This window comes from Panthera tigris, chromosome B2, assembly GCF_018350195.1.
Source record: "Panthera tigris isolate Pti1 chromosome B2, P.tigris_Pti1_mat1.1, whole genome shotgun sequence".
NCBI lineage: Eukaryota > Metazoa > Chordata > Mammalia > Carnivora > Felidae > Panthera > Panthera tigris.
In genome coordinates, this window is record NC_056664.1 from 113,941,074 (window position 1) to 113,962,003 (window position 20,930).

Sequence of the window (20,930 nt, forward strand, 5' to 3'; positions counted from 1 at the left end):
AAGTTTTCTAAAAAGTATCTAAACAAAAGTTTAAAAACTAAAAAGTTTACAAAGGTAACTAAGAATAACAAGGTTACCAATTTTCATTGGTCCTCAAAGAGGTGAAAGGTGAGACCTATATTCTCTATTCCAAGCCGATATGTTGTAGGCAGAATGATCCCACAAAGATGTCCATGCCCTAATCCCTGGAACTAGTGCATGTGTACTTTACACAAGAAAAGAGACTTTGCAGATGTAATTAAGATTACATACATTAAAAGAGGGAGGTTATCTGAATGGGCTCTTAATTTAACCACATGAACTCTTAAAAGCAGAGAACTTTCTCCAACTGGAGTAAGGTAAATGAGAAAAATTCAAAGTATGAGAGAAACTCAACCCGCCGCTGCTGCAGGGAGCCACATGGAAAACATGAGAAGGAATGCAGAATGCAGACATCCTTTAGGAGTAAAGACCAGTCCCTGGCTGATAGTCAGCAAGGAAAACAGGGACATGGGTCCTACAAGTACACAGAACTGAAATCTGCCAGTTGTGATCAGGATGAGCCTGGAAGTGGATTCTCCCAGAGTCTCCAGTCTAGCCAACAACCTGATTTGGGCCTTGTGTGACCAGCTTTACAGAAACCAGTTGGCCTAGCTGGACTTCAGGCTTCTACATTTGTGAGATGACAAACCGATCCTGTTTTAAGCCACTAAATCAGTGGTAATTTGTTATGGCTGCAATAGAAAACTAATAACGCAAATAAGTATTTTCTTAATTTATATTGCAATCTAAATATTTTAATTAGTCAAGACAGAGCAAAAAATTAGAAGCAAATCATTTTATCACAGTTCTAGCTTTTTATTCCCTACATCAATTTTGTAACTAAAAAAGAAACATAATCTCTGAATGACCAGATTCCAAGCACTGAGGAATGCCAATTTTTAATTCATAATGCTTTGCTTTTAAAAATGTTTTTAAGGAGTACCTGGGTGGCTCAGTTGGTTAAATGTCTGACTTTTGATTTTGGTTCATGTCATGATATCACAGTTCGTGAGATCAAGCCCCACATCAGGCTCTGCGTTGATAGTGCAGAACCTGCTTAGGATTCTCTCTCCTCCCTCATTGCCCTCCTCCCCTCAAAGTAAATAAATGAACATTTTTTAAAATGCTTTTTAAAAGCCATTTTTTCTAAGAATGTTTTATATGAAAATTATGACTCAGTTGAGTGCAATTTAATATAAGGGTCTACATATGCCAAGTAGACCTGAATGTTTCTGAACTATTCTGAAATATTAATTTGTTATAAGTATCAGCAACGGGTGCTTACAGGGTTGGGAGCAGAGGGCAGGATAATGCTAGAATGCTGCATGAGCTAATTTCTTTGGAATATTCACATCCAGTGTATCTCTCATCTTCTGAAATATTTCCCATGGTAGTAACAGCAACAGGGACGAACATCTTAGTTGAGTGAATTCTAGGCAATTCTCCAAGGTAAGAAAGTTAAACAAGCTAAACATATAACCCTAAGGAAGGAACTTATCTTTTAAAAGAATGCTATGAAAGTTTTTGGTGTTCTTTTGGAACACATAGATATTTTTAGAATAATAATTAAAGCAATTTGTCATAGAGAATAACTGACAAGGGTCTGATAAAGTTGGGAGGAAAATCAGCTATACACTTATACTGACTTACAGCTTCCTTGTAACTGTGGCTAGTAAGGTAGTTCAGTATGCAATACTCTCTATTAGCCTCTAACCTTTAAGAGCTTTTGTTCTCGGTGTGTAGGTTAAAAGGGGCTGAACAGCTGAAGACAATGCTTTTCAAAATTCTATTGTGAAGGATCAGTTTCTACCATTTGTTTTTCAACTCCTTGTCAACTGTGAATCAACAATTTTGTAAAATGAGGTAAAACTACATTACTAGAAAAATGAAACAAAATCCTAAGGTATACAAGTCTCTTGGGTGCTAAACATGTTTAATGAATAACTCAAATGAATGCAATTTAATATGAGGGCCTGTATATACCAAGTAGTTGATCCACAGATGAACATGTCTGCATTGGCAAGGTGAATGTAGCAGGTATATTACTAGATTTATCTGATGAGGGCAAGACCCCAGGACACAGAACACTTCCTTCATTTAGGGGACAGCAAACAAGGCAAACTAGCAGTACTAAAGGACTAAGTAGTCTGTGATTGTTTTCCCTGTGATTTTGCCTTTTGTCCTAAACCCTAACTACACCCAAACACAGATCAGGAATGACTATGAAGGATAATGCAAAAGTCTAAAAAATGCTTAAAGATGAACACCAGGCTCTACATGAAAGAGTGCACTATTTCCAGAGGATATCTATAAAGTTTAATTTGTACTTACTTTTATATAAAGGCTTTTTAAGTATAATAATGCACATTCACATATAACTTAGAATTCCTTAAATGTATTAAATTATATATTTAAACATGTACTTTTAAATATGTTACATATATAATTACATATTTGAATTATGTATTACACAAATACCTGTATTTCAGGATAAAGTGAGAAAAGTATTTAATCCTTTCACACATAGAACATTTTAAATTAATCTCACGTTGTCCTTTATAAAGCCAAGACCCTTCCTCCTACAGAATCAAATGTAGAATCCTAATGCAATCTGCACTGATGACAGCAGAGGGCACTGTCATACGAAATGACCATTTTTCACAGTACACACGATTCCTCCCCAAACAAGTGCTAGTTTTCAAAAAGGCTAAGATCTTTATAAATTGTCTTATACACCAAAACTATTTTAATATATATATTTATGTGAATACAAAGTGATCTATTTCAACTGATAAATTGGAAACTGAGTCATGAATTATAAAAAAGAAGAAAAATTAAATAATTTAATACTTTACATAAGTAAACTTACTCTTTCCTAACACTATTTCTATTACTATACGATGCCATTTATACTAAGTTCAAAAAGAAAATAAAACAGAACATATCAGCTACAGAAGAGTTAATTTCCTTAGGAAATAAGGAAAGTATGAAGTAATTTGATTAAAAAAGAGAAAATAATTATAATAAATATAAATAAAATATATATTTATTTATATTTATTTTCATATATTTATATATAATATATATTATATAATATATTGATTATATAATTGATCAATTGATTGATTGATTTATATATTAATTATATATTTTTATTTTTATTTATTTATTTATATAAATATATAAATAAAACTTAGGGTAACTGTTGCCCCTACATGGGAATGAGGGGGCTGTAACTTAGAAGGGGCATGCAGGAGAGTTCAGGAGTGCTGACAATGTTCCCATTCTTGACTTATATCATGGTTACATAGTTTTCCATTTTATAATAAGTCATTAAACTCAATATTATGTTTCATATAAACAAACTCAAAATATGTGAAGGCCTTACCAAAATTACATCAGTAGTCAGAAGAAATATACAAAACAGGTAATGATAAAGTGAACAGCATACGTGTAGAAATATATACTTCAAAAACAGGGGTTCTAAACTAAGGATCCATGGATGAGATTTTATGCAAAATTTCCTCAAAGATAGGGTTCCTGGCTTTCATTACATTCTCAAAAAACTAGAAGAACAATGTGCAATGTGTAAATATCATCTGGGTATGAATACAGATCCAGTTATTTTATAAGCAATTAAGTTCTGAAACTATTCAAATGATACAGAATAAAATATATCTAATATAGGAGAATTCTGGTTAAAGAAACAATTTTCTTCATTCATGAAGTTAAAAATTCAGATTGCTTAAACGCATAATAATTTGTGAAGTTATGATACGTAGAAGCAAAATGCATGATAACAATAGCATGAGGACAGGAGAAGGAAATAGGAGTATATTAGTATTCTAGTATTTGATGTAAGGTAGCATAATACCATTTGAAGGTGGACTATGATAAGTTCAAAATGCATCATATTAACTCTAAGCCAACCAGTAAAAAAAAATGTATATATGTATGCATATGTATTTGTGTGCATATACAAAAAAAGAGAAAATATTTTTCAGTATTTTAGAAATATATATATTCCTATATATGACAGACACTACAATTCAAGAAATTCATATGTCTTGGTTTTCTGTTTCATTTTTCTAATAATATATTTTACTAGGTATTTATGTTTATATATATTTGTATAGGTATATGTTTATATATAGGCATATCTCATTTTATTATGTTTTAACTGCACCTTGCAGATACTGTGACCTTTACAATTTGAAGCTTTATAGCAAACTTGCCATCCAGCAAGTCTATCAGCTCTGTTTTTCCAACAGCTTTGCTGACTTTACATATCTGTGTTGCATTCTGGTAATTCTTGCAATATTTCAACTTTTTATTCATTACTGTATTTGTTATGGCGATCTGTGATCAGTGATTTATGTTGCTACTGTAATTATTTTGGGGTGCCACGAACCATGCCCATATAAGACTGCAAACTAATTGATAAATACTATGTGATCTGACTACCCACTGGCCATTCCCCTAACTCTCTCCGTCTCCTTGGGCCTCCCCATTCCCAGAGAGACAATAGCTAATTAATAATCCTGCAATGGCCTCTAAGTGTTCAAGTGAAAAGAAAGAGTCTCATGTCTTTCATTTTATATCAAAAGTTAGAAAGCTTAATAAGAAAGGCATATCAAAAACTGAGATAAGATGACAGCCTTTTACAGCAGTTAGCCAAGTTATGAATGCAAAGGAAAAGTTCTGCAAGGAAATTAAAAGTGCTACTTACTGAAAACACAAAGATAAGAAAGCAAAACAGCCTTATTGTTGATATAGACAAAGGGTTTTTTTTTTTTAATTTTTAATTTTATTTGAGAGTGAGCCCAAGCAGGGGAGAGGGGCAGAAGGTGAGGGGACAGAGGGAGAGAGAGGCAGAGAGGCAAAGAGAGAGAGAGAGAGAGAGAGAGAGAGAGAGAGAGGAAAGAGAGAGAGAGAGAGAGAGAGGAAAAGAGAGAGAGAGAGAGAGAGAGAGAGGAAAGAGAGAGAGAGAGAGAGGAAAGAGAGAGAGAGAGAGAGAGAGAGGAAAGAGAGAGAGAGAGAGAGGAAAGAGAGAGAGAGAGAGAGAGGAAAGAGAGAGAGAGAGAGAGGCAGAGAGGCAAAGAGAGAGAGAGAGAGAGGAAAGAGAGAGGAGAGAGAGGAGAGAGAGGAGAGAGAGAAGAGAGAGGAGAGAGGAGAGAGGAGAGAGGAGAGAGGAGAGAGGAGAGAGGAGAGAGGAGAGAGGGGAGAGGGGAGAGGGGAGAGGGGAGAGGGGAGAGGGGAGAGGGGAGAGGGGAGAGGGGAGAGGGGAGAGGGGAGAGAGGAGAGAGAGGAGAGAGAGGAGAGAGGAGAGAGGAGAGAGAGGAGAGAGGAGAGAGAGGAGAGAGAGGAGAGAGAGGAGAGAGAGGAGAGAGAGGAGAGAGAGGAGAGAGAGGAGAGAGAGGAGAGAGAGGAGAGAGAGGAGAGAGGAGAGAGAGAGAATCTCAAGCAGGCTCCACACTCAGCACAGAGTCCGACACAGGGCTCTATCCCACAACCCTGGGATCATGACCCGAGCTGACATCAAGAGTCCAACGCTCAACCAACTGAGCGACCCAGGCACCCCAAGATAGATAAAGCTTTAGTAGTCAGGATAAAGATCAAACCAAACACAACACTCCCTTAACCCAAAGCCTAACCCAGAGCAAGGCCCTAACTCTCTTCAATTCTAAGAGGTTTCACAGAAGGGAGAAAGCTACAGAGGAAAAGTCTGAAACTAGCAGCAATTGGTTCATGAGGTTTAAGGAAAAGCCATCTCCATAGCATACAAATGTAAGATGAAGCATCAAGAGCTGATGTAAAAACTGAAGCAAGTTAGAAGATCTAGCTAAGATAATTAATGGAGGTGGCTACATTAAAACAATTTTCAATGTAGACGAAACAGCCTTTTATTGGAAGAAGATGCCATATAGGGCTTTCGAACCTAAAGAGCTTCAGAACTTCAAAGCTTCGAAGGACAGGCTGACTCACTTGTTAGGGGTTAATGGAGCTGGTGACTAATTTGAAACCAATGCTCATTTACCACACCAAAAATCCTAGGACCCTTAAGAATTATGCTAAATCGACTCTGCCTGTGCTCTATGAATGGAGTAACAAAGCTTGGCTGATGGCACATCTATTTACACCACAGTTTAATGAATATTTTAAAACCCACTGTTGAGACCTACTTCTCAGGAAAGAAGATCCCTCTCAAAACATTACTGCTCATTGACAAATACAGCCAGTCATCCAAGAACTCTGATGGAAATTATGGGATTAATGATTTCATGCCTACTAACACAACATCTATTCTGCAGCCTATGGATCAAGAAGTCATTTTGACTTTCAAGTCTTATTATTTAAGAAATACATTTCATACATAAATCCAATGCTGCCATAGACAGTGATTCTTCTGATAGAGTGTGGCAGAGTAAATTGAAAACCTGGAAAGCATTCACCATTCTACGTGCCACAAAGAACATTAATGATTCATGGGAAGAGGTCAAAATGCCAACATTAACAGGCGTTTGGAAGACATAAATTCCAAACTTCATGGATGATTTCAGTGGACAAAGTCACTGCAGATGTGGTGCAAACAGCAAGAAGACTAGAATTAGAAGTGAAGCCTAAAGATGAATTGCTGCAACTCATGATAAAAAACTTGAACAGATGAGGAGCTGATTCTTACAGATGAGCAGAGAAAGTGGTTTCTTGAGATTGAACCTATTCCTGGTGAAGATGCTTTGAAGACTGCTGAAATGGTATAGTGATTATTAGAGATAAAATGGGAATATAAAAAATAATCTAGAATGAGGCAGAAAAGTAAGAAAGACGGGACAAACAGAAAACAAACACCAAGATGATAGATTTAAACCCAATTATATCAATAACAATGAATATATATGGTATAAACACTCCAATTAAAAGACAGAGATTGTCAGACTGGATAAAAAAAAAAAAGAACAACACTCAAATATATAATGTCTACTAACTACATATAGCATAGGTTAAAATGAAAGGAAACTGGGGGGTACACCTGGGTGGCTCAGTGGGTTAAATGTCCTGAATTCTGCTCAGGTCATGATCTCACGATCCATGAGATTGAGTCCTGTGTCGGGCTCTGTGTTGACAGCTCAGAGCCTAGAGCCTGCTTCAGATTGTGTTTCCCTCTCTTTCTGCCCCTCCCCTACTTGTGCGCACACTCTCTCTCTTAAAAATAAACATTAAATAAATAAATAAATAAATAAATAAAGCAATGCAATGCAATGCAATGCAATGCAATGCAATGCAATGCAATGCAATGCAATGCAATACAGGAAAGCCTGGGTGGCTCAGTTGGTTAAGTATCAGACTCTCGGTTTCAGCTCAGGTTGTGATTTTACAGTTCATGGGTTTGAGCCCCACATCGGGCTCCACACTGGCAGTGCAAAGCCTGTTTTAAGATTCTGTCTCCCTCTCTCTCTGCCCCCCCCCCCCCCCGCTTGTTCTCTATCTCTTTCTCTCAAAATAAATAAACATTTAAAAGTAAATGAACAGGGGCGCTTGGGTGGCTCAGTCAGTTAAGCATCCAACTTCGACTCAGGTCATGATCTCACGGTTTGTGAGTTCGAGCCCCGCATTGGGCTCTGTACTAAGCCTGGAGGTTGCTTCGGATTCTGTGTCTCCCTCTCTCTCTGCCCTTCCCCAACTCATGCTCTGTCTGTCTCTCAAAAATAAATAAATAAATAGATAGATAAAATTAAACGACAGAGAAAGATATACCACAGAAATGTTAATCATAAGAAAGCTGGAATGACTATATTTACATCAAACAAAATAGATGCCTGATTAGATCCTGGACTTGAAAAAAGACATTAGTACGACAATTGAAAAACTTCAAATGAGGTCTATAGATGAGTTAAAAGTTTTGTAACAATATCAATTTCCTGGCTTAATAATTGTACTGTGGTTATGTATGATATTAACATCTGGAAAAACTGAGTCAAAGTTATATAGGAATTTGTAAATTTTGCAAGTTTTACATAAGTCTGTAATTATTACAAACTGAGAGTTAAAAATATTTTAAAAATTAAAAATCTCAGCTCTTTGAAAAACACTAATAACAAAATAAAAAGGCTGAGAGAATATTCACAATATGTCTATTTGACAAAAATATGCTATATATTTGACTTATATAAATAGACTTTTACCTATAATATATAGTAATAATAATACATAATATGCATAGAAAGCCATACTACTGAGCAACAAAATGAATAAACCACCAATAATATGGAATAACACAGGTGAATCTTGAAAATAAACTGTAGTGGGCACCTGAGTGGCTCAGTTAGTTAAGTGTCAGACTCTTGGTTTTGGCTCAGGTCATGATCTCACGGTTTTGTGAGTTCAGGCTCCGTGTCGGGCTCTGTACTGGCAGCATGGAGCTTGCTTGGGATTCTCTGTCTCTCCTCTCTCTGCCCCTCCCTGACTCATACTGTCTCTGTCTCTCTCAAAATAAATATATAAGCTTAAAAAAAAAAAAAAAGAAAACAAGCTGTAGTATATCCATGCAATAAAAAGCTTTTCAACATTAAAAAGGAATGATGTAGTGATACATGATACATAACTGATAAATCTCAAGATAATTATGCTGAATGAAGGAAGCCTGACACACACGCAAGCATACTAAATGAACCTATTTATATAAAATGCTAAAAATAAACCAAAAAAACAAATCTAATTTAGAGTAAAAAGGTGATCAGTGTTTGCCTTGGACTAAGGTGCTAACTTACTGGGAAATGGTACATGCAAACATGTGGGGTTGGTAAAAATGTTCTATATCTGGATTGTAGAGATGGTTACACGGTATAGAATGTAAATTATACCACAACAAAAGTGATTTAAAACTTCTTAAAATGAAGGCTAAAAAAGTCTTTGATTAAATAATACACATCTTTAGGTATTTTTAATTATAGGTTTTTTCTTTTTGATGAGTATCTTTTATATTACCATGACTATTTTCATAGCATTTTAGTACAGTAGATAGATTATAAGATTTAGCTTATATACTTTAAGAATCTGAACTTTGAAAAAAAATAATTAAAAATAATTTTTTTTTTTAATTTTTTAAAAAATCTGAACTTTAGGGGCACCTAGATGGTTCAGTCAGTTATGTTTCCAACTTCAGCTCAGGTCATGATCTCGTGCCCTGCGTCGGGCTCTGTGCTGACAGCTCAGAGCCTGGAGCCTGCTTCAGATCGTGTGTCTCCCTCAGCTCTGCCCATCCCCTGCTCACACTCTGTTTCTCTCACTCTCTCAAAAATAAATAAACATTTAAAAAAAACTTAAAAAAAAAAAAAGGAATCTGAACTATGAAAACATGAAAATTTGTGATTCAAAGAAACAGAACTCAAATGGAACAAAAGATCTGAATTAGTCACCTCAACTATTTTTCCTCTAGTCTACCACACCACGTGCCAGGGAGCAATGCTTTTTCTTTAGTATCTGAAAGGGACAGTAAAAATTTTAAACAATGAAAGTCTCCTCTTAGTGTATGCTCCAACATTTTCCTTCCAGCATCAAGTGTATAATGAATAGGAAAAAAGGAGTGAGGCCAGGATTAGCCTTACGGCTGAAAAGCATCCCTAGTGAAAAGAGAATTAGTAAGTTTAAAACTATGCCAGGGGCGCCTGGGTGGCTCAGTCGGTTGAGCGGCCGACTTCGGCTCAGGTCATGATCTCGCGGTCCGTGAGTTCGAGTCCCGCGTCGGGCTCTGTGCTGGCAGCTCAGAGCCTGGAGCCTGTTTCGGATTCTGTGTCTCCCTCTCTCTGTCCCTCCCCCATTCATGCTCTGTCTCTCTCTGTCTCAAAAATAAATAAACGTTAAAAAAAAAAAAAAATTTAAAAAAAAAAAAAAAAACTATGCCAAAATATTCCTACACTGGCATTTCTGTAAAAGTGTAAGAGTAGTAAGGCAATCTTATCTATAATCTAATCAATATCATGTGTACATCAATGTGTACCTAGGTTAAGTTTATGCTAAACATCTACATATTCATTAAATCATTTATAAATATTTAGCAGAGATTATTTGTATTTTATAAAGAAACTGAGACTTAGATAAACTAGTTATTTATTTAAAGTCAAATACAGTTGAACCTTGAACAATGTGAGGGTTAGGAGCATTTACTCTCCATGCAGTCAAAAATCTGTGTAGAACTTTAACTCCCCCAAAACTTAACTACTAATATCCGACCGTTGACCAAAAGCCTTATCAATAACATAAGCAGTCAACTGACATATACTTTTAATGTTATATGTATGAATATACTGTATTGTTACAATAAAGTAGGCCAGAGAATAGAAAATGCTACTAAGAAAATCCTAAGGAAAAGAAAATACATTTACAATACTGTTCTGTATTTATTGAAAAAAACCCCTGTATAAGTGGACCCGTGCATCAAACTCAGGTTATTCAAGGGTCAACTATAGAAAAAAGTGGGAAACTGGGATTGAACCTAAGTCTATCTGACTCCAGTGCTCGGGCTCTTTACTGTTTTGCCATTTTATCCCCAATTATGCTTGCTATATAAGCTATATATACTGCCTTCCATATTTGTACAGATCAAAGAACACTATTATGATGGTTCTCCTTATAGCTGAGCTAGTAGGTCTTAGGAATAGTAACTAAGAACATAGTTTCAAGCACAAGTAAAGCATTAGATTCTACAGAACATCATTCCTATAAAATATAGCTATCCAATATTAAAAAGAATTCTGGAAACTGAGGGCTATTGGTCCCAAATAATTTTCCCTAATTTCATTCCCTAACCAGTCCAAAAGTTCCACAAAGTTACTACACATCACCAAAAGGAGAACCTCCCTCTACTGGTAAGAGGACTATCGGAAAAAGCAGTGTCTCTTTCTCCATTCTGTTTTCTCTTTTTTAGTTTTATATTTTTCTCTGTATAATTCTTTTGAATCTTAAAGTTTCATACATTTCATTGACTTCCTTCCCTAGGAATTTTGCTAACATGGATTTCATTTGCTCAAAATCATTTGTTAGCTTTTTCAAATGTATAGTAATAAAGTAATGATAGAGTTATTATTATACTAGATTGACTAAAATTATCTACTTTAATAACAGACAAAAAGAAAATATTCACTAACTGATCATCTTGTTTAAGAATATATACAATATTTATATTCAAGCAAAATATAAATTTGAGCATGTTGATTATATTTGTGGAGGGAGTAAAGCAATTTTCACCTTACCTGAAATCACATGCTGTAGTAAATTCTGCTCCTCCACCCAATGCCCGACCTTGAACCAGTGCAACGCTTATTAAAGGGAGTCTGTTTATTGAAGGAAAAAGGAAAAATGGATGTTAATATTTTTCATTGAACCAGTGCAACGCTTATTAAAGGGAGTCTGTTTATTGAAGGAAAAAGGAAAAATGGATGTTAATATTTTTCATTTCAATATTAATTTACAAATATTATTTTTGAAAAACTTGAACTACAGTAGAAACAAATTATTGAACTATGTAACACACCTCAAAGGATAGTGGAACCTTGAGACTGTATATCATGACGAATAAAGCAGTCTAATTCTTAAGATATAATAATTCATACTAAATGCTATGTAAGTTTATCATACTACCTCCCTGAATCATTAGTTTAAGCTATTAACTATATTTTATACATATTACAAATATATAATATGTAATATAAATAAGATTTATAAAGTATAATATATACTATACATGATATATATACTTTATATTTTTTGTACATTACTGTATTTTGTAACTATATATCATGACTTCCTTCCAAATGAATTTTTTAAATATAATATACAGTTTCTACAACTTCTCAGCAGCTGGCAATCAGGAGTAATTCAATGGGACCTTATCTTACTGCATTTGTATTGATGTCAAGTTTTAGATGGCAAAATTTAAGGCTATATCCAAAGGGAGGAAATGTGGTAGAGAAGACTGAGCTCCAAAACTGTATTATAAAGATTCTTATCAAAAGTCTTTTTATTACTCACTGAAATGATTAATATCTAATTCTATGGAAAGGAATGGGTCTGTGGTAAAAAGAAATCTCTTCACCTTTTCTCTTTGCAAAGAACCACTCCTGGAGGAATATATATTAAAACATAAATCTAAAATGCCTTGAAAGAAAAAAAAAATTAAAAAAAAATAAATAAATAAAATGCCTTGAAAGTATGGAATATTCTGTAGGTTCTAACCAAAACACAAACCTGCAGGCCTAAAGTAATGGGAAATTTATTAACAGATTATGTTTCTAAATACAAAGGATTAAAAACACTTTTAAGATTTCTCTAAGAAAAATTCAAATAATAGCGAAGGGAAGGTGAAGTGGTACAAAAACTATGAAAAGACAGTATTTTAGAATAATATTTTGATTCCATTATTCTTTCTAGGCTCTCACATATGAAGAGCACCAAATACAGACTGATGCCCAACTAGTAAATATGCTAAATAACATGAATTTCTTTATTTTTTATAATTTTTAAATTATTTACATTTGGAATACAGAAGTAGAAAGCTAATTAGCCAAAATGTCATAGTTTGTAACCCCAAATGCATAGTGATAAGCCAAGAAGAATTTTCTCCCTTTTCTTCTTCATCTAGATGCAAAGTGAATCCATTTTCCTCAGAAATCGGTAAAAGCCATCACCAATCCATAGGGTTTTTCCTCTCTCTTCTGGATATACACCACTTCACCATACGTTCTACTAATTTTGAATATGAGGTAATCTTTATGTGTCATCTCCTGAACAGTGTCCTTATTCTGCTCCAATACCAGTATTTAACTTTCCCATGGCTATGCCTAAATATAGCTAGTAATATAAGCTCTTCAGGAAAAGTGCTATGTCTTAAATTCTTTTTATCTCTCCCTTCTCTTATCTTTTAGTTAACTGTGCATACTTCACCAACATTTAATTAAATGGCTCTCCTTGATGGCACAAATAAATAGTTCATCATTAAAATAAATATAATTTAAAAATCAAGTTTTTTAAGTGGTGCAAAACAGAACAAATAAGAGCTATTTTTGTTGTTGTTGTTTTTAGAAATCATATCTTAAAAAGAAAGATACGTTACCTCATAAATCTTGTTAAGGTGTTCTGCATGAACATACATAAGGTCATTCCATCCTTTAAATAAGAATAAGCATAAACACATTATAATGTAAATGTATTATATATGAAATACTTAGAAAGCAACAAAGCCAAAAATACACCCAACTTTTTTTTTTATGAGGTTTTCATTTAAAACTCTTTGATGCTGTTAGAAATGCAAATGATGTAGTATTTGATTTTGTTGACCTTCTAGGGCTCCTTGAGCTCTGCATGAGATATTAGCAAAGACTTGGATATGAGAGTCATATTACATACCCCAGAAGAGTGTGAAGTTCTACTCAAGGTAATTTGGGGGAAAGAAGTATAAGATACACCACCTGTTATCCCAAATTCTGATCTCCTAAGAATATATAAAAAACAAATTTCTTAAAAGTACAGTTGACCCTTGAACAACACAGGTTTGAATGGCATGGGTCCACTTACATGTGGATTTTTTATAGTCCAGTACTATAAATATGTATTCTCTTATGATTTTTTTTTTTTACCCTAGAGAGAGACAGCATGCCCAAGCAGGTTGAGTGGAAGGGGCAAAGGGAGAGAGAGACAGAATCTCAAGCACAATCCACACTCAATTCAAGCAAGCTCCACACTCAGCACGGAGCCCAACACAGGGCTCAATCTCACAACCCTAGGATCGTGACCTGAGTCAAAAGCTAGAGTCGGATGCTCAACCAATTGAGCCACCACCCAGGTGCCCCACTATGATTTTCCTAATAATGCTTTTTTTCTGTAACTTACTTTATTGTAAGAATACAGTATATAATAACTATAACATAGAAAGCGTGTTAATCTACTGTTTGTTATCGGTAAAGCTTCCCACTCAACAATAAGCTATTAGGAAGTTAAGTTATTGGGCGCCTGGGTGGCGCAGTCAGTTAAGCGTCCGACTTCAGCCAGGTCACGATCTCGCGGTCCGTGAGTTCGAGCCCCGCATCAGGCTCTGGGCTGATGGCTCGGAGCCTGGAGCCTGCTTCCAGTTCTGTGTCTCCCTCTCTCTCTGCCCCTCCCCCGTTCATGCTCTGTCTCTCTGTGTCTCAAAAATAAATAAACGTTAAAATAAAAAATAAAAATTAAAAATAAATAAATAAAAATAAAACATCATTACCTATATACAGCCCAAACCTATAATTAAATGGCAATGATTAAATTTTTCCTTTTCCTTCCCCCCCACCACACCTTTTTTTTTTTTAACCTAGGAGATATGGGTGGAAGTTCCTAGGTTCCTTGAAAGACAATGGAAGATGATTAGGATTCCTTTCCTATCAGCGCAGTTCAAAAGCAAATGTTTTAATCATTACCATTTGTTGAAGCCTACTACGTGCCAAAGCACTGCTGGGTACTTTATATATGTACCTCATATAAAATTCCTCATCATGAGATGCTAAGGGTCTTCCACTTAAAAGAATTCAAATTCCTGCTGGTTTTAATGGGCTTTAGTGATTGCTAATCTTCTTGCCCTTCCTTTTCTTCCCCTCCATTACTTTACAATATTGCAACCTAATCTATAAGAAGAAAACTAAAACCTCTGACCCTTGGAAGCCTCTTAATATTATCCTGATCATTATGATGATAGCTATCATAATAACCATATGTAAAACATCAATATCTCAGTGATAAATATCTGACACGCATGTGGAATCTAGTGCACAATTCATAGAATACTTGCCTCTGGAGTCCCTAGTGCTTTCACAGCATTCAAATCAGATCCTGAGGAGAAAGTATTTTTTGCCCCACGGACAATGAGACCTTTCCCCTCTGTCCAATTTTCCAATTCAATCACTTTTTCCAGAAGTTGTAGAATCATAACTCCTGCCACAGAGAAGAAGACGAATCAAAGTACATAAGATACCAGAAAAACAGAAATAATTTAAAGCCATCAGGCATCAAACATGACTCTTAGATCCTACATTTGATAAATATTTACTAAATATCTATCAAATGCCTATTGTGTTGGTACCATGGGGTATACACAAAAGAGGTATACATGACAGCCACTGCTTTCAAAGTTTACAATGTTAGTAATCTTTTTCTTTCTCTGTCTGAATTAAGAAATCACACAAATACATAGCTAGGTAGAAAATGAGAATATATCATACATGTCCTAGGAATAAGAAAATTAAATAAATAAGGGTATGGTGGGAAGAAAAAATTATTCCTTAGGTAAAAATCAGATATAGTCCTGGGGCGACTGGGTGGCTCAGTCGGTTGAGCCTCCGACTTCGGCTCAGGTCACGATCTCACAGTCTGTGAGTTCAAGCCCCGCGTTGGGCTCTGTGCTGACAGCTCGGAGCCTGGAGCCTGCTTCAGATTCTGTGTCTCCCTCTCTCTCTGGCCCTCCCCCATTCATGCTCTGTCTCTCTGTCTCAAAAATAAATAAACATTAAAAAAAAATTTTTTTTTTAAATCAAATATAGTCCTGACTTCACAATAGTACGTGTTGTCTTAGGCAACAAGCTCAACAAGCATTATTAAAATCAACAAGCTCATAACAAGAGTTATGCCTATATTCCTAACTCAAATATAGTTCTGCTCCAGAAGACTGAGATCTTACAATCTATTGGGTATATGGTATACAAAACAAAGTATAATATTCCTACTCTACTCACATGAGAACTATTATAATAGATGTTAGTTCAGGAAAGGGATAGTACATAGCATCTTGTTCCACAGCTGACAGACTATGCTCTGAGTAGCCCAAGGCATACTCTGAAAGTACTTCATAGGCTGCCAATAAGATGCCTACCAACCATCAATTTATAGATTACATTTTTACCTTGATATCATTCCAAAATTCTACTGGAGTTTCTTTATAATGAACAAATTTTAAATGGGAATAGGAAGGACTATAACTCTTATCTGTGGTGGTCTTCCAAGTTCATAAAGTTCATAATGCTGTCAACATGATTAAGTTTACTCTTTGTAAGAAAATATTTTAGAAGACAATATAAAGATCAAAACAGAAGGTTAAAACTGGCAAAGACTCTGTATCACAAGGTTCCAAAACTTACTATACAGGCCCCATTAAACTATGTATACTATTCTGGAATATAAACCCCAGGATATCAAGAACTATTATTTTCTTTGCCATTTTCTGAAGTAACCAGTAATGAAGTAGTTCCACAATAAATTTTAATGTTGTTGATTCACAAGTAGATTCCACATGTATAGAAAGTTAGAATCCTTTCCAACTGCTAATTATGACCTAACTAAAATAGTAGCCCTTCCCAAGGATGTTCTAGGTGTTTTATAAATATAGTTCTTGCTCTCAAAATTTATACAGTCCAGTAGCATTTTACAAAAAAATAAAAATAAAAATAAATAAAAAACACAGTCATTTAGCACAAGAATAAATCTATATAGATAAATATGGACCTTCAATCATCCCTAATATTTAAGCTTCTAAAAAAATGGCCTTAAGTATGAGACATCTATACCAGTAGTTAATCTTGAACTCATCTTTTTTACTCTGGTAAACTAAGCATTAAGTGTTAGAAGAAAGCTTAAAGAGTAGCTGGTTGGGTAATTTTCAAACCAGAGCCTTGAGGTTTGAAAATTGTGTGGTGTGGGGCTCACTCAACTTCTCCCAGACCAAGTCAACCAAACACCATTACCCAAGTCAAAGCATCTCTGCTTGTATTCATTTTAAACATCAGCCATCAAATTAGTATTTGTTTCCATTTGAATAAAAATCTTTACTAATATAAATTATTTGTACTTATTCAGTAGTAAATTAGACTATTAATCTAATTTTCTAGAGCAGTCTTTTCTAATTTTACTTTTCCTAGGTTAATATTAAAATTAGCTTTTATTCTCTGAACCAATTGAGGGTATGGAGTTGCATGGTCCAATAAAGTAGCCACCATCCATATCTAGCTACTGAGCACTTGAAATGTGGCTAGTCTAAACTGAGATGTGCATTTATGTGTAAAGTACACACCACATTCAAAAAGTTGGTATAAAAAAAGGGAAAACAACATATAAATAATTTTTCATATGAGTCACATGTTGAACTATTAATATACTGGGATATAAAGTACTTTATTAAAACTAATTTCACCTGTTTCCTTTTACTTTTTAAAAATATGGTACAAGAAAATTTAAATTTACATATGTGGTTCACATCTGTGTATACTTCTACTGGATAGCACTAAGAGAGAGAGAGAGAGAGAGAGAGAGAGACATCTCTGAATTATGATAAGAGAAAAGAAAAGTTATCTTGTGTTTTAAAGACCCACCATGACTAACTTACAAAGTTTACAGTCTACTAAATTAGGTCTCAAGGTATGAAAATTTATAGAGGTATTTTTAAGCTCAGTATTTCAAATACTACAGAATATAATTTACCCTCCATGACGGGCATAACAGACAAATTGCCGAAGTCACCTTGACTGGGTAGTCAGCAAGGTTATTTATTAGCTCTTAACAACCCACAAGGAACACAGACACTGACACTGACAGACAAAAATTGCCAAAATCATCTTGAAACAGGGAGAAATGCTAGAGTCAGCAGTGTTACTCAGCTCTTGCATAACATCACAATAGCATAGTTCAAATTTGAGCTTTGGCACAAAATTACAAATTACCACGTCCTGGACTTTCAGGTCCCTTAAACAGGAAATTCTTACATGCCCAAGAATGCTGCTTGGCAAACAGAAGGTACTTAACCAGTACCTAAGAGTTAGGAAATGATGCAATACATTGCCAAGTGCAAGATTAATTTCCAAGTTTCCTTTTTATCAACATCTGTATTCATGGATTTTTTAAAAAGATTAAAATATTCACAATTAATAAAAAATGTTCCTGGTTCAAGTGATGGTTAGGGTTTTCAGTGTGAGTGTATGTGTTCCAAGAGTACCACAACATTCAAGAATTGTCACTAGAGATAAAAATATGTGATAGCAGCTTAGATTTAGTGTCATTCTTTAGCAAAAGAAAGATCTCTATACCTGAGAAGGCATTCATTTTACTTGGATTGTTCAGGGTAAGAATGCCAATACCACTATCTTCCTTCTGAAGGTCAATGGATCCACCAGGAAACTGCTCAAGTTTTTTTTTTACTTCTTCTTCATGGAAGCCATGGGATGTATTATAAAGTGACAATCCCGTTTGATGTAGTAATTTTGTCCTCACAGATAAAGATGATGTCTTCAAAAGACTTCTTGCCATTTCTGGAAAACAGAAAGAAGTACGCAGTGGTCCAGATGAACACTTTTCCAATATTGTATGTTAATAGGTTTTAGTGATAGACCTTTCTGTTTAATTGGGAGTACTTTCCCACTCGTAAAAGCACTCCGAGGAGATGGTCGGTATGGAAATCCTTCTGTTTTGTCTCCTCAAACCAAATAATTCACAAAGTATATCATTTCAGTATATCACTGAGAGATGATGATATAGTTACAGTGCACTGACTGGGATCCAATACACTAGGAAGATTTAGAAAAATGTTGCTGTTCTGTGTTTAGCACCATCTCCTGCTTCCTGGTAAGTCTTTCTCATGATAGTAGTTCTTCCTCCAACTCTTTGACTTTTGCAAAATCTAAGAATAAATTGTCCAGTGTCTCCTTGGAAACAGTCTCTATGCAGAAATGCTACAAGGGCAATCCCATTCTCTCACAGAAGTTTCATTCTTAGCATTATCCTTACCTTATGCAAAGCTTTCATAGGAAAAACTGAGGAAAATGGGGAAAGAAATAGGAATATGTGCATGGTTTCTTTGCTCCTCAACATTCTGTCACTCTTCTCACTTTATATATACATCCTGGGCAATCTCACCTTAGCCCATAGGTTTTTTTGCCCTATGTAAGCATTTTTGTTGACCTAAAACATACATTCAGAACAGTAAACAAGTCATAGGATACAGCTCAAATCATAAGTTTCATAAGGTAAAAACACTTAAGTCAATAATACCCAGACCAAGAAACAGAACATGTAACTCAGGTCTGTTGTGTCCTCTCTCAGTCCAACTCCAAACAAAGATAACAACTATCCTGACTTCTAATACCCTAAATTCATTTTTCTATTTTTTGAATTTTATATATATTCAATAGTATATATTATTTTGTGCCTTTTCAACTATGTTTGTGACATCCATTATTATTATATGTATTTACAGTCTAAACAGTCCATTACTCTTTGTATTTTATATGAATACACCTCAATCTATCTATTCTAATGTATGCATTCTGTTGGCTATATCTAAAAATGGAATTATTTGGTTGGGCTGCAGCTGACTTATACTGATTGCTAAACACTGCAATAAAATTATTGGGCAAATAGCCTGGGTAGCTCAGTCAGTTAAGCTTCCAACTTCGGCTCAGGTCATGATCTTGATCAGGTCATGATCTCACAGCTTGTAGGTTCGAGCCTCGCATCAGGCTCTGTGCTGACAGCTCAGAGCCTGGAGACTGCTTCCAATTCTGTGTCTCCCTCTCTCTCTCTGTCCCTCTCCCCTTCACGCTCTATCTCCTTCTCTCAAAAGTAAATAAACATTAAAAAAAATTTTTTTTTAAAGAAAAGAACACCGCAATCCAGGTATAAGTCTAGAGGCCAGTGGTACTTGTAGAAAAACCAAATTCCGGGTCACCTGGGTGGCTCAGTCGGTTAAGTGTCCAACTTTGGCTTAAGTCATGATCTTGTGGCTCATGAGTTCAAGACTGGCATCAGGCTGAGTGCTGACAGCTCAGAGACTGGAGCCTGCTTCTGATTCTGTGTCTCCCTCTTTCTCTGCCCCTCCCCCACTCATGCTCTCTCTCTGCCTCAGAAATAAACATTTAAAAAAAAAAAAAAAAAGCCAAAATAACTTCCTAAGGCATGTGAAGGAAAATGATCAGAAAAAGAAGGAAGCCAAAGGGAAAGGTACTTGGGTTCAACTCAAGGGCTAGCCTGCTCCACTCAGAGAAGCACATTTGGTGAGAACCAGTGAAAAGGAGCCTGAGCTGCTGGAACATATTCTCTATGAATTTAGGGCATGGTAAGTATAAAAGAAAAGAAAGAAAAAAAAAATCTCAAGAATGCAAAAGAAAAAAAGTTGTGAGGCGTTCTTTGCTTTCCTAAAGACAAGTTTCGACAAGATTAGCAATTAAGATATTTTAAACCAAGATAGTATTCTTTTCCAGATTTAAAGTAGATAAAAAATAAAAAAAGGGTTAGGGGCACATAAAGCATGTAACTCTGAATCTCAGGGTCATGAGTTCAAGCCCCACAAAGAGCATGGAGCCTACTCTAAAAAAAAAAAAAGAAAAAGAAAAAAAAAGGCCAGAGTGGGGGCGGGGGTGGGCGGTAGTTGAATAGTTTCGTTGCAATGAGGGCCATTAAGGAAACCACACTCATGTGAAGGTTTGTTTTTTTTTTTTTTTTTTTTTCCATGTGAAGGTTTTAATGGCCAAGAAGTTCATGGATTGGTGGGGGTGGGGAGGGTACCTGGCTGGCTTAGTCAGAACAGCATGCAACTCTTGACCTCCAAGTTTCAGGGTCATGAGTTCAAGCCCTATTGTTGGGTGTAGAGATTACTTAAATAAAAACCTAAGTTAGGACACCTGGGTAACTTAGTCAGTTAAGCATCCAATTCTTGATTTCGGCTCAGGTCATGGTCTCAGTTCATGGGATCGAGCCCCACGTCAGGCACTGCACAGACAGCATCGGCCTGCTTGAGGTTCTCACTCTCTCCCTCTTTCTCTGCCCCTCCCCTGAACATGCACAGAACTCTCTCTCTCAAAATAAATAAATGAACTTAAAAAAAAAAATTAAAAATTAAAACAAAAAGA

The 20,930-nt window shown here is 35.5% G+C and overlaps 1 protein-coding gene across 5 annotated transcripts in view; it reads right to left on the minus strand.

Annotated features, from left to right (window-relative positions):
- The window catches only part of ECHDC1 (ethylmalonyl-CoA decarboxylase 1), a 46,798-nt gene that overhangs the window by 20,191 nt on the left and 5,677 nt on the right, over window positions 1-20,930 (minus strand). For 4 of the 5 annotated variants that reach the window (XM_042987132.1, XM_042987131.1, XM_042987135.1 and 1 more), the window contains exons 2-5: window positions 18,114-18,335; window positions 14,834-14,976; window positions 13,130-13,182; window positions 11,271-11,351 (exon numbers count right to left, since the gene is read on the minus strand). In XM_042987132.1, the coding sequence (XP_042843066.1) occupies window positions 11,271-11,351; window positions 13,130-13,182; window positions 14,834-14,976; window positions 18,114-18,335 (499 nt within the window). Of the gene's footprint in view, window positions 1-11,270; window positions 11,352-13,129; window positions 13,183-14,833; window positions 14,977-18,113; window positions 18,336-18,810; window positions 19,095-20,930 lie in introns of those variants that run through there. The other variant, XM_042987136.1, reaches the window with a different exon arrangement.